Genomic DNA, 13090 nt, shown 5'->3' on the forward strand with positions numbered 1-13090 from the left:
CGCCCCCGCCGCGGTCCCTCCCCCCTCCCGCCCCCCCCTCCCTGGGCCTCGGCGGCCCAGTGCTCCGCCCGAAGGCGGGTCCGCCATAAACAAACGCGGCTCGGTCGCACGTGGGCCGCGGAGCTTCTGCGCCTCGCGACAGATCGCGGGCTCCGGGCGCCGCGTCTTCAGGCACAGGGAACCGCCAGGGAGGGCAGGAGAGCGCGCCCGGGCCCGGCCCCCGCCGCCTCCGCCCAGCTCCCCTCCGCTACCCTCCCGCTCCATGGCTCCGCGGCCGCCGCCGCCCATGCCGCCCTCCAGGCCGGAGGGGCCTCGCGGCAGCGGGGTCGAACACTCGGTCAAGGACTAAACAGCACCGCCGCTTCCTCGCCGGCCCCTCTCCACCCTCTAAGGAAAGCCGAGGCGCGGGAGACAGGAGGGAGAAAGCAAGAGCCAGCAGAAGGGAGCGGGAAGTCGGGGCTCTGTTCGCCGCGGGACAGTCCAGCCGGGAGGAGGCTGCGCCCGGGGCGGCGCGGCCGGGTTGCGCCAAGCTCGGGGCCGGCGGCTGCAGAGAGGCGTCTCGGTGCCCCAGGCCGGCCCCGCGCACCTGCCGGCGGCCGGCGCCCCAGACTCACCTGGCCCCCGGTGCCCCCTTCCCCATCGCCGCCGCTGCAGCCGGAGCGGGGCTCCGCGGGCCTGGAGCACGGCCGGGTCTAATATGCCCGGAGCCGAGGCGCGATGAAGGAGAAGTCCAAGAATGCGGCCAAGACCAGGAGGGAGAAGGAAAATGGCGAGTTTTATGAGCTGGCCAAGCTGCTCCCGCTGCCGTCGGCCATCACCTCGCAGCTGGACAAGGCGTCCATCATCCGACTCACCACCAGCTACCTGAAGATGCGCGCGGTCTTCCCCGAAGGTGAGGCCGCAGGTGGGCGGCGGGGAGCGCCGGGGATCCCCGCGAACTTGGCCCCAGCGGGGAGCTGAAACCGGACCGGAGGGGCCGCCTCAGCCTTCCGGGCAGTGCCAGGGCGTCTTGGGGAGGCCGCGGCGGGGCTTCGGCTCCTGCTGGAGAGAGAGAGAGAGGCCAGGGCTTTGGCACCCGGGCGATCAGACCATCTCCCGGCCCAGGGCTGGGCTGGGGCGAACCAAGAATTGTTCTGTGTTCATGCTAGTCCATTCTAGTCTAACTTCCTTTTTTTCTTTCTTCATTTCTTTAATTCCCCCTTTTATCTTTTCCTTCCTTCATTCCTCTCTCTCTTTCTGTAGAGGGGAATCATATGCACCCTGCAGGGGTGAAGGGCGCTTGCTGCTACCCCTGGGAGAGAGTGGAGTGCCCCAGGAGGCCCAGGCCCTGCAGGCCCTAGGCGGACGAGAGCACTGTGAGGACAGAGGCCTCAAACTCCCGCTTCTCGGGTCCCCTCTTCTCTGCTCGCCTCTCTTGGGGCTGGGGTGCGGGCAGTCAGGGTAGGAGAGACCGGCAGGAGAGAGAGAGGCTATCAGTTCAGAAATGGCAGGCGGGCCTGAGCATAGTCTTCTTTTCTGCATTGGCATTAAAAACTCAGAGGGGCAGGTGCCACAGCGGGTAAAGTTTGCTGGGACCCGAGGATCCGGCAGACCGCGGTGGTCAGAAATGGTGGCGCACTGGGCCGGCGTTCACCTCCAGCTCACGGCCTGCCTGCGGGTGACTGTGGCTGCCAGGCCAGGCACCTCTGAGCAGCAGAGCTGGGAGAGGCCTGGTCACCACGGCATTCGCTTTTGGTGTCCCCGCGGCCTTGAACCGATCATCTTCCAGTGGCTCGGTCCCCTGCTGGGGTCGTTGGGGCCTGGCACCAGAGATTCTGACACCTGGCCTGATGGGTGCCCCAAGACCTCCAGGCTGAGAAGCCATGAGGGCTGCATCGGCCTCTGGAGCTCCAGAAGCCCATGTGGGAGTAGGGAGACAACTTCAGCCCTGGGACACTGGAGGGTCGCTGCAGTGCAGCGACAGGTGTCCGTCCACCGCTGGGCACCTCAGTTAAGGCGGTCCCTGGGCCAGGTGATCCTCCCAAAGTCAGTGAGCTCGACCTTTCGCGGTCAGCGGCTCTAACCCTGTTACTTGTAATCGTCTCTGGGTCTGGAGCTGCGCTTCACACTGCCTCCCGGGTGGAGCGCAGAGGGCCTGTCCGCCAGCGCGACATCCGGCTCTGCAGCGCGGCTGGCCTGGCCAGGGAGCCAAGCGTGGGAGGACGGAGAGCCGAGGGTTGTGGCCTCCCCACGCCTCCCAGCTGGGCGGGGGTACAGGCCCAGGGTGCTTTCATCCCTGGCACGGAAGCCCCAGACCGGCCCACTGGAGTCCAGCGTGCATTCTTCCACTTTCCACCCCGTTCAACCGAGGTCCCCCTCCAGTCCTCCCACTGGGAGCTTTCGGACCAGGTGACCCCTCCAGCGGAGAAGAAAAAATAATTCGTCTCCAGCTGAAGTTTCAGTGAAAATTAAAAGAGAATTAAGTTTCATAAAGGACAAGTCTCCTTCCTAGCCGGGGAGGTGTGGTGGTCACTGGTTTGCTTGGGTGAGCTGAGTCTTAATCCGCATGCTACAAAGCCGGTGTGGCACCCCAATAGGACACCCGCCCCCTCTCCCCCTCCCCGTTGGAAATAGAAACAAACAAAGAAATGATGAGAACATTAAATGGTGTGGTTACTGATGATTTCAAATAAGCCGGAAATTTGTTAGAAAGGGAGGTCTGGAGAAAGAGGACTAATTGTAAGCCGTTTGTTGGGTGGGGGATTTCTAGGAGAGCCTGGTGGAAATTGGGAAGTGGTGCATGTACTGCTTCTGCAGATATTTGAACCGAGTCTGTGCGTTCCAGCTCTGGAAAACCAGTCTCCAGGCATTTGGGCCCGGAATGGCTTGGCCCTGAGACGGTGGCAGGGGTGGGGTGGCTGGAGGTCGCAGGACACTTGAGCACCAGGCCCAGGTGCTTTGTTTGGTAGTGGTCTGGTTGAGGGGCAGCCTGTGCATCTCTGGGAGGTGACCATCTAGGTTGGAACTCTGTGAGGTCAGGAGAGAGCTGTGTGGCCCTAGAGTCTTGGAAATGGCCCTGAACCTGTGGGATCGCCATTGATCCGGACAGGCAGGAGGTAGCGGTCTCCTGCAGCACTGGCCTCGAGCGGTGGACCCACAGCCTCCGGACTGGTCCCTGCGCTCGCTCAGAGGCCTCTAGCTGGCAGATCTGGATGGCAGCAACGTTCCCCTCAAATCAGTCAGGGCTGAGGAGTTGAGAAGCCCACAGCTTCGGGCAGAGGAAAAGATGCGTTTAGACTGATCTGAATTATGCAGAATAACTTGTTCGCCCTCCCGGGAGCTCGGAAGGGCCGGGGCTTGGAAGCCGCACCTTCATTGATTTAACCTGTTGTGGGGGACTCAGGTCTGCTCCGGGGAATGTGGTGCGGGATTGGGACTGGGCCTGGCGTGGGGGAGCCGTTGAGGTCAGGGAGCTTTTAGGGCCAAAGCTGTCCTGGGTGGCGGCGGGAGCTCCCAGACCTGCTCCGGCTCTCTCTCGGCGGCTGCGGATGGAAAGATCACGAGTGGAGCCGATGTGCCAAGAGCCATCTCACTGTTTGATGGCCCCAGAGTGAGCAGGATCCCTGGGTGAAGAAGGATCTAGAGATCAAGTTAGGACTTTGGGAGTCAGAAAATGAATAACACAGTCCGAAGGAGCCACAGGAATCACCAGATTAACCCTTATACCTGAGGAAATTGAGACCAGAGAGGGGAGGACCTTTCTCCCAAGGTGCCAGCGCAAGGACAAGAGAAGGCCATTGTCACCGTGGCAGATCGGTGGGCCGCCTGTTCTCGGCCGCGCGCAGGAGAGGCAGCCGGCCTGGGCTCCTTTCATTCTCGAGACTGCCCCCGCGTGAGGAGAGAAAGAGGGCCTTGGAGAGTCCCTGTGCAGGAGCAAAGAGGCGACTGGAGCCAGGGTGGATGCTCCAAGGATAGGCCAGAGCACTGGCTTGGGGGTGCTGGTAGTTTTTACAGCCAGTCCAAAACTCAGCTTTGCCTGCCCTCCTGGGCCTTGTTCTCATTGTCTGTAAAATGGGCCTCTTAGCAGCTCCATCGCTGCACAGGGTTCCTGGGATCAAGAGTGAGGGACCAGGCGGTGCAGGTGGAACTCTAACATATTCTTCCTCCAGTCACTCCGTTTTGTGAGCTCACCAAGTTTCCATGGCCAGCTGTGGCTTAAACAGCCGATTGCCTCACTCCGTGGACCTCCCGGGACTTACTGCTGGGAGTTGGAAGACTCACTGGGCCACGTTTTCTCCCCTTTCACAGCGAACTAGGAAGCGGGAGGTAGATGGGCAGGAAAGCGGGCAGGAGAGCAAGGATGGCTTCTGCAGTGGACTCAGAATTGAAAACTTTGTGAGTTCACTGGCCGGTTGGGAAGGCCTGGTACCCCCAGGGCTCAGGGGACTGCTGGGGCCCATGGGCTGCCTGCCCTCTTTGCAGTATGGCCGGCCTTCCCTTCAGGAAAGGGGGCGCTTTGGAAATACAGAAGCACCGGGGTGGGCAAACTCTTCTGCTCTCTGGCCATGACTGCACGGAGACGACGCCAGGCAGGACGCAGGGCATGTTCCACCACAGGGTGATCTACGCTGGGCCTCAGGAAGCCAGAGTCAGGGCAGCAGGAGCTCCGCGGCCAATCTCACCGGGATTCCTGTGCGCAGAGGATGGCTTCCCTTCCCTGCCCTCGCACGGCTGGCAGGAGGGACTGGCCCAGGGTCTGGGCTCAGAAATGGAGTTGGAAGCTAAGAGTGACTGTGGGAAGGAGAACAGAGGCCCCAGCCCCTTTTCCCAGACCAGAAGTCTCCAGACGGGTGTGGGCGAGAAAGAGGGGGAAGGGACAGCGACACTGAGCACAACATTCACTTAAAAAGAAGTGAAAATGGCCTTCATACACAAAAGTAAGTGGGGTTGGAGGTCTGAATTATTCCAGTGTGGAGAATTATCTGGCTTTAGATTCTGGCAGGGACCCCCAGACACACACACACACTAGAGGGCCAGGAGAAGGGAGGCCCTCCTAGAAATTGTCAGGAACAGAAGCACTTTGACTTAGAGGGTTTGGTGAGGAGACACTCGCCCTAAACTGACATGGGGTCACAGACTCCAAGTCTTTATCGCAGCCCGAAATGTAGCTTTTAAAAAGAAAAAAAAAAGCCTTATTTTTTAGAATAATGTGGATTTTTACAATCCTCTCCCCATCTCTACTTGGGAGCCTGACATGCTGTGGGGTCCGGCGGGGGTAAAGCTTGCAGTCGCTGAGCAGGAAGCTCCGGGCAGTGGTGAAGGGACCTCCCCGGGGCCCTGGCGGTGGCGAGGAACTGGAGCGCGCGCGTGTGGCAGATTCAACCCCCGGGAGCCGGCGCCCAGGGCCCGGCCCAGGCGCTCCGGGGCGCGGCAAGGGCGCCTCCTCCGAGCGGCGCTGGGCGCTGCGCACTCGTTACTGCGGCGGCGGCCCGGCCTCCATCCCACCCCTCAAAGTCCAAGCATTAGGCGTTGGGGTCGTGGGGACTTCCGTCTGTCGTCTGAGCACGTACGACACTGGCCCGCGGCCAGGCAAGGCCAGGTTGGAGGCCCCCTCCGCTGCCCTGCTCCGTCGTCGGCCCGAGTCAGGTCTTCTCCAGGCGCCCATCTCTACCACTCCCGTCGCACCCGGTCCCCAGCCCGCGCTGCGACTGTTGGTTTGGAACAGGGCTTAAGGGCCGGGCTTTTCAGGGATCCCGGAGAGAACGAAGCATTCCACCACCGGAAAAAGGCTGAAGTGCGCGGAGGAGCCCCAGAACCACGACGATTTCCTGGGGTCCTGGAGTCGAGGGAGAAGGCTATATTAGAGATGCAGGCTTCTTCGACGGGCTCTCCTAGAACAGCGAGGCAGGGGCTCGGTCCCAAGCTCCCCCCGTTACAACCTTGCACAGGCTCCTGGGGCCCGGTAGCCCCGAAGGGAGTTCCTGAGCATGCGCCCCCGTGGTGGTCGTGCTCTGAATTCCGTGTTGTAAACGCCGTAATGACTGGCATTGGACGCTGGCTCCGCAGTGGGCCCTGTCGGGACGTGCGCCTTGTGAGGGGAGAAGAGAGAGCGCGGTGGGAGCCGAATAGCCCATCCTTACTCCCCCACTATGCACACACCCTTCTTGACTTTGGAGTGTTTTGCAATCAGCAAGCGTGACTTGTGTCCTCAGATGGCCCACGACACGCGAAAGGCCACGCTTGGTAATAACACGCCCCCTCCACAGGCGCCGGGGTAGTTACTGGGGGAGGGGGAGCCGAGGAGAGGGCTGGAGGCAGGATGAAAAGGGAGAGCAAGAGAAAGCGGGACCAAGGTGGTGGCAGCCTGGGCAAACAAGGAGGCCTTCTGCTGGACTGAGCTCTTCGCTCGGCGCCTGGCAGTTTAGCTCATTTAATCCCCAAACCACCCCATTTTAGAGGTAAGAAGTAAAGGTTAGGGGTCAGGGCACTTGCTGGGGATCAGAGCGTCCAGACTGGCCCAGCTGGCATCTTGAACGTGGAAGGAGGAGGCAGGAGGAGGTGAGCCCCCCGCCCCCGCACCTGTCCTCCGCGTTTTTATCAATCCCAGATCCAATTTTTCGTGGAAGGGTGGTGGCACGGTCTGGCCGTCCCCTGTTATTAACCCCACTTAATTTTCATAAGATCCTAGAGGAGTCTTTTTGTCATCGGTTTAGATACCCAAGGTTGCCCTTGGGGACATGTGAGATCTGCCGTCCATCCTAGGTGTTCTTTTCAAAGTCCAGACCATTTCTCCAGGGTCGGACCCAGGGGTCACTGGCCGCAGCAAGAGTCCTGCTCCCGGGCCCAGAAGAAGCAAACCTCGCTGCCTCCTGTAGGTCTCAACTCGTGTGTCCCCTCAACTGAAAGGGGTGACCCTACCTCACAGTGAGGGGACCCCTCCACCACCTCCCCTTTGAGCAGAATCATCTTATTTGTGCGGTTCCATGATTATGCTCTGTTACCTGCGTCTGGAGGATGGGACCCAGCAGGTAACCTCAGGGCCTGGCTAGGGCCCCTGCACAGCAGCCACTCAAGAGCTGTTTGTTGACTGAGTGAGCATCCAGAGAGGAGGGACCATATTTTGATAGCTCCTGTGGCAGGCCAAAGAGCCAGCTGAGTGTGGATACCAAGGTACAGGCACCCACACATCCTCACAGGCAGAGGGGGAAGGGGGATACCTGGCTCCTCTTCTCTCTGACCCAGTGGCTGACGCCCTCCCCATGACCTACCTGGCCATCTGGACTCCCAGTAGCTGAAAGTTCCCCTCAGATTCCCTTGCTGACACATGAAGGACAAGCTGGACCCTTGCAGGAAGCCACAGGTGGGGCTCGGGACCCCAAGCTGCTCCCCTAAAGTGAAGAGTGGCTCCCGAGATCAGGCAAGACAGACCACCAATGGCTGATAACCTTGGAGGAACTTAGTCCAGTCTTTTCTTACACTCCTCTCATTTTTCAAACAAATAAAGCCCTTTGTTAGGTCCAGGTAAGGGCCACATGCCCAGGGCCTCACTTTTTGGGGAGTATATATGGCTTTATAGTACCAAGATGATTATTTTTCTGTTACAAATCTTACCTTTTTTGGTCTCCGTGTTCAGCCTAAAGTAGATTTTTATGGGCTGAGCGAAAGGCCTCGCCCACGGTGGTTTCTAATGGAAGAGCTGGCAGCACCAAGGCCCTGGGATGAGGTGGCATGGGGGCAGGGATGCTGGAGGGGATCTCCCCCACACCTACCACCTCTGCCAGGTCCGGAAGGGGCTGTTGGACCAAATCTCTGCCTGAAAAGTGGAGGCTTCGGGAAATTGTAGGAAAAATGATAATGATATAAGGGAATAAGTCTCTCTTAAAGTATCAGGGTATTTGAGTTATAGGGAAAATTGTCCTGTGTACTCAATGCACACAAGGCTAGAGCCTGCAACAAAGCTTTTGGGAGAGCTGGATGGGGAATCTGGTCTGGGGGTCAGTATTGAAGGTGGAGATTTCCCCAGGTCGCTGGGCCCCAGACTCTTCTAGAAGCCCAAGGCCGGGAGGCTGAGACCGCTGTCCCCACCGAGCCAGGCAAGGGTGGCTTGGCCCAAAGCGGGGGAAGAACCCATGAGTAGGGTAAAGGACTGTTGCCAGAGCACATTTGTCCACTCTCAGAAATCAGCCTTCCCCAGGCTCTTATTAAATTATTTCTTCATTCAAGCCCCGCAGCTTTGAAGTTTTGGTTCTTTCCATTTCTGGTTAAGTGGATTAAACACTGCCGCCAGGACGGCTGCCTGGATTGAGGGGAGGAAGGACCTGCCCGTGAGAGCCAGTGGCCCACGACTGCGGTCACTGTGGTCACCCTGGAAGGCGGAATGGGGCCGACGGTGGTCTCCTGGGGTTAAGGAGACACCTCGGTTCACGTGGCGGACGCTGCGGGACTGCGATCCTATCTGTGGGATCAGATCGGGATGTGTGGAAATCAGCCACTTCCCTCTGGGGAGACCCGGGTAAGCCCCTAATTCCTAGAGCCCAGGAGGAGAAATTAAAGGTCATCCCTTTTTTGGTTGCCCAACAGAGTTTGTCTGGAAGGGTCTCCAAAGCCGGGGGCACGGGGAGAGGGGCTGGGCCCCGAGGTGCTCTGGGCCGGGGAGGCTCCCTCGCGCTAGGGCTGCGTTTTCCGCGTCTCTGGGGTCGAGGCCTCCAGAAGCCGGGATGCACCGGGCGCCCGCCGGGACAGTGGGCGACCCAGGGCGGCTACGCAGCGACTCTCCGGGAACCCACTCCCGCCGCCCGCTCAGATGGGCTTTGCGGTCCTGGAAACAGTGCCTGGATTCGCCATGGCTGGGCAGGGTTCCCTGCCCTGCGCGTCGCGCTCTGGCCTCTGGTCCCACGCTCCCCGCGCGCAACGGGCTGGAGGCCAGCCTGGCCCGCAGTTCTGGGCGGAGGGGAGGCGACCGCGCCAGCGGAGCCATAGCGCACAGGGTCGCAGCCGGCCGTGGGAGATGCGCGAGTGGGCCTGGAGCCTGGGGGCGCGTTCTCTGCGGGGGAGGGAACGGGGCGCAGGCTGACACAGAGGTCACCGGCCTTTGCCACCTCGCGCTAGGGCTGCGGCACTAAGTGGAGGGTTGAGGGCCAGGCCCCCAGCGAAGGGACTCCAGGGAGCGGCTGGGGGTTTCTCCCAGCTGGCGCTTAGCGCTTTGCTTGGAAACCTTACTCGGCTTTCCAGCTTCCTCCCGAGGGTGAGGGGAAAAGCCTGGGATCTCCGGGGTCGCAGCAGTTGAGCCGAGGGCGCAGCAGAGGGAGGTCTGCTGGGCACGGCCGCCTTTCCCCTGGTGCGCTTTCTGCAACACTGGTGGCCTTCGAGGAGGTGGTGGGGAGCAAGAGGAGGCCTTGGGAGGGGCCGGTTAAGAAGCAAAGGCGCTAGGGGACCCCAATTAAGTGACAACAGACACTACCTAGTTACCATCGGCTGTCACTGCCTTCGGCCCATCCCCCGCCCCGCCGCTGGCTCCTTTGGAGTTTGCGCTCGGGAAGTCCCCAGGTAAACCCTGCCTGGGCTATAGCTCTTGGATTGGAGCTCCCAGGACGCCTGTAAGGGCCGGCGCGTCCAAGAGATTACAAGAGGTTGAAAAAAGATCTTTTTTTTATGCCAAAAGATCGGGGAGGGCTTTTCGTCGGTGGCTGGCTGTCTTTGGGAAAACGTGGTTGCCAGCGATGCGGGGAAGGGAGGGGTGAGGGAGGCTGCTCTGGGAAATACGGGTCAGATCGATATCCCCGTTTGGCGACGAGGATGACCGATTTCAAAGCGGATTAGATTACTTTGTGGCATTTCGAATAAAACAGCAATTTCAGAGCCGTGAGCACCTGAGCGACCCCCGGGAGCCTGGCGGGCTCAGTGCGCGCCGGGCGCCTGGACCTGAGGCCTCGGCGGAGCAGGAATTTCTCCTCTGACCTTTTTCTTTTTAATCGAGGGCAAAGGAGCGACGGCGAGGGTGCAGACGGTGGCCTGCAGGGTCCGGGGGGAGGCGGCACGCAGGACGCTCGGGACTCCGGGGCAACCAGGTCGCCGGGTGCGGAGGTTCCGTGCGCCCCGCCCGGCGCCCCGGCCTCTGGCTGAGCGCTGCCGTTTACTGATTTGCTTTATTCTCCCGCCCAGGTTTAGGAGACGCGTGGGGACAGCCGAGCCGCGCCGGGCCCCTGGACAGCGTCGCCAAGGAGCTGGGATCACACTTGCTGCAGGTAGAGGCACCGCCAACGGCCCTGCGGGCGCCCGGGTGGACGCTCCCTTCCGACCCCGCCATCCCGGTCTCCAGACGTATCCGTAGGCCGCCCTCAGGCTGCAGCAGTCATCCCGAAATAATGCCCAGACCCCGAGCAAGAGGCCCCCCCACCCCCTGGGAGGGTCAGATCCGAGTATGGACTCAGCTCAACGAGTGCAGCCTCGGGCCAGCCCCAACCCCTACCCGGCACCTCGACGCCCCCACCCTGCAGACCCAGGACTCTCTAGCCCCCCCACCCCCACCCCCAGACCTAGGCAGAAGGGCGCCCCTGGGCGTGGTTAAGTCCTTTCCAACTTTACTTCCCTCAGCAAACTTTTATGGAGAGCTTCCTCCGTGCCAGACGCTGTGCCAGGCGCTGGAGCCAGAGAAAGAATGATCAGGACGCCTTGAGCTAGAGTGCCGCGGCTCTAAGGCGTCTGACAGTTGTGTGTGTCTGGAGGGAAATAAAGGAGTCACAGCATCACTAATAGAATATTAACAATTGGCATTTATTGAGAGTTTACCACGGGCCAGATTCTGTTCTAAATCTTACCATATCTCCTGGCTTCACCACCCACCTAGAGTGGACTTTATTTTTAGCTTCATTTTTTTTTTCAGAGGAGGAAGCTGAGGCACAGAGAGGTTAAGTAACGGGCCTGAGGTCACACAGCAAGTGGTGGAGCCGGGTTCAACCCAAGTGGTTCAGTTCTTGAGTGATCTAGCTCACGACATGGTGCGCCTCCGGGGTCACCTGGCTCAAGGAGGGAACTCTTGCTTGGTCTGTGGCCCGTCCCTTAGCGCCCCAGCCCGGGAGCCGTTCAGTCCACGGCTGCTAAACCGCCCCTGACCTCGGATTTCCCTCCACAGTGTTTGGGGCGCGGGCCGAGCAACCGTGCGCACGACTGGCCACTTCCAAGTTGGCGGCTGGCGCTAGGCGGGGACAGCAAAGCCTCGTGCCTCGGAATCTTTCAAATGCCCTTTACAGAGCCTCATCAATGACCCGATTCATTGCCCCCCTCCCGTCATTTGTCTCTGCCATCGAAAAATGCCTACCGAGAGCTACTTTGCATTTCCTCCTTCTATTTTGTGTTTTCTTTAAAAGAAAAAAAAAAGTTGGCCGCGGGACACTGTGACTTGGGTCGGCCAGTCGACCATGAGCTCCGCATTTCGAAAAAGCAGATCTTTTCAAAACTCTTTTGCCCCAAATGCCCCAGTGTGATTTATTTTTTAAAAAGGCGTGCGTTGGGGAAGAGAAGATCCGGGGGCATATTTGAAACCCGAAGCTTTACAACAGAAAGCGGACGGTGTGGGAGCCGGGCGGGTAATGGCGCTCTTGGAGTCGTTCCCGCGCGCCCCGCGCTCTCCTCCCACCCTCTCTTCCAGCTCCGCGCGCGGTATTTTGCATGTTTGACACTCTTACATATTATAAGTGACACTAATATCAGGGACAACTAAGTGCCTGGGAACTCCAGTGAAAACCTGGTGGGCAAAGTCAACACCCCCAAGTTTCTCCCACTGTGCATTTAATTAATTCCGGAGTGGTGTGTGGACGGCGTCTTTGCAGTTAATGTACATGCAAGCGCATTAGGTAATTTGAAGCTATGAAGGCATACCCAACATTTTCCGTTAAGGATATTATTTTTTTAGCTACTGCTGGCAACTTTCAGAATTTAATTATGATAATTTTTTCTCTTTTAACTCATATGGCTAGCTGTCAGATACTGTTTCATTAAATGTATCTCTTTAATGAGTTTGGAGTTCAGCAGGAATGCAAAATGTGCCCCAACGTTTATAACTTTAGAAATTGCTGTATCATTTGTATTTTTGAAACGGAGTTTAGTTGGGAAAATATTTTGTAGCTGAGTTAGAAACGTGAAAGTAAGGCTCATAATCAAGATGTTGATTTCAGCCTCAGCGGAGGGAAAGATAATAATTTAGTTGGCAAAGAATTTTTGCAGCAAAATTGTATTTGAGACAACAGAGTGTAAAGATATCTTTCAAGTTTCATTTCTACTACATTCTCCTTAGGCCCCCCTCCAAAAAGGGAGTGGATTTAGAAAAACCCAAAGGTAATCTGGTTTCAATTACATGCTGTAAAAATAGAATTTGTGGCCAGAAATTAATTTGGAATATTTTTTATGGGGGTAGCATTGTGGGTTGTATGGGTCTTTCACCAACTTTATTGCTTTTCTTTGGTTCTGGATCTAAAATATGAACGGGTAAATAAAATGCAGTTTCCTTTTTCAAAAAATAATTTAGTCTTTTTATCCTCACCACACATAAATAAAATCGTTACTTTTTTATTTGTCTTAATTACCTCTTATAATTTTACTTTATTTTTTTGAGGGCCAGCCAACCTAGGCAAAATCAGAATATCATGTAGATTGTTTTAATTTTTCAGAAATTGATACTTTTTCCCCGTGAATTTTGCAAAGGTTATTTGATCTCTTGCAAATTCTAAATAATTAATTCTGTAGCCATAGTCTCTTTAAATAACCAGGCATTTTCTTTTATTTTCTGGGGACTGGTAGTGTTCGGAATTTATTATTCAAATGGTACTTAGGGGTAACTAGCAAATTGTGGCAAATAAAGCTTATGTCCTAGTGGTACGAACGACAGCCAATTATGACATAAAATGGTCTATATAGCGGTAGATTTTCCCCTAAGAACCATAGAACTCCGGATTTGTGCTAAGTGCTAAAATAACCCCAAACAATAAAGCTACTACATTTAAACTGAGCATGGTAGGAATTCTCAAACGTTTTGCATGGTTTTTGTGATGTGGACGTAAGACTGGTTTTAAAGTGCTTTAAAAGCATTTGAGAACCTGGCCGGGAACGAAGCCTT

The 13090-nt window shown here is 57.4% G+C and overlaps 1 protein-coding gene across 1 annotated transcript in view; it reads left to right on the forward strand.

Annotated features, from left to right (window-relative positions):
- Positions 1–112: 112 nt before the first annotated feature.
- The window catches only part of SIM2 (SIM bHLH transcription factor 2), a 48260-nt gene continuing 35282 nt past the window's right edge, over positions 113–13090 (forward strand). Inside the window, exons 1-2 of the mRNA XM_023630128.2 lie at positions 113–892; positions 10141–10223. Of these exons, the coding sequence (XP_023485896.1) occupies positions 718–892; positions 10141–10223 (258 nt within the window). The 5' untranslated portion in view covers positions 113–717. The remainder of the gene's footprint in view (positions 893–10140; positions 10224–13090) is intronic.

Source organism: Equus caballus, chromosome 26 (assembly GCF_041296265.1).
Source record: "Equus caballus isolate H_3958 breed thoroughbred chromosome 26, TB-T2T, whole genome shotgun sequence".
NCBI classification, from domain to species: domain Eukaryota; kingdom Metazoa; phylum Chordata; class Mammalia; order Perissodactyla; family Equidae; genus Equus; species Equus caballus.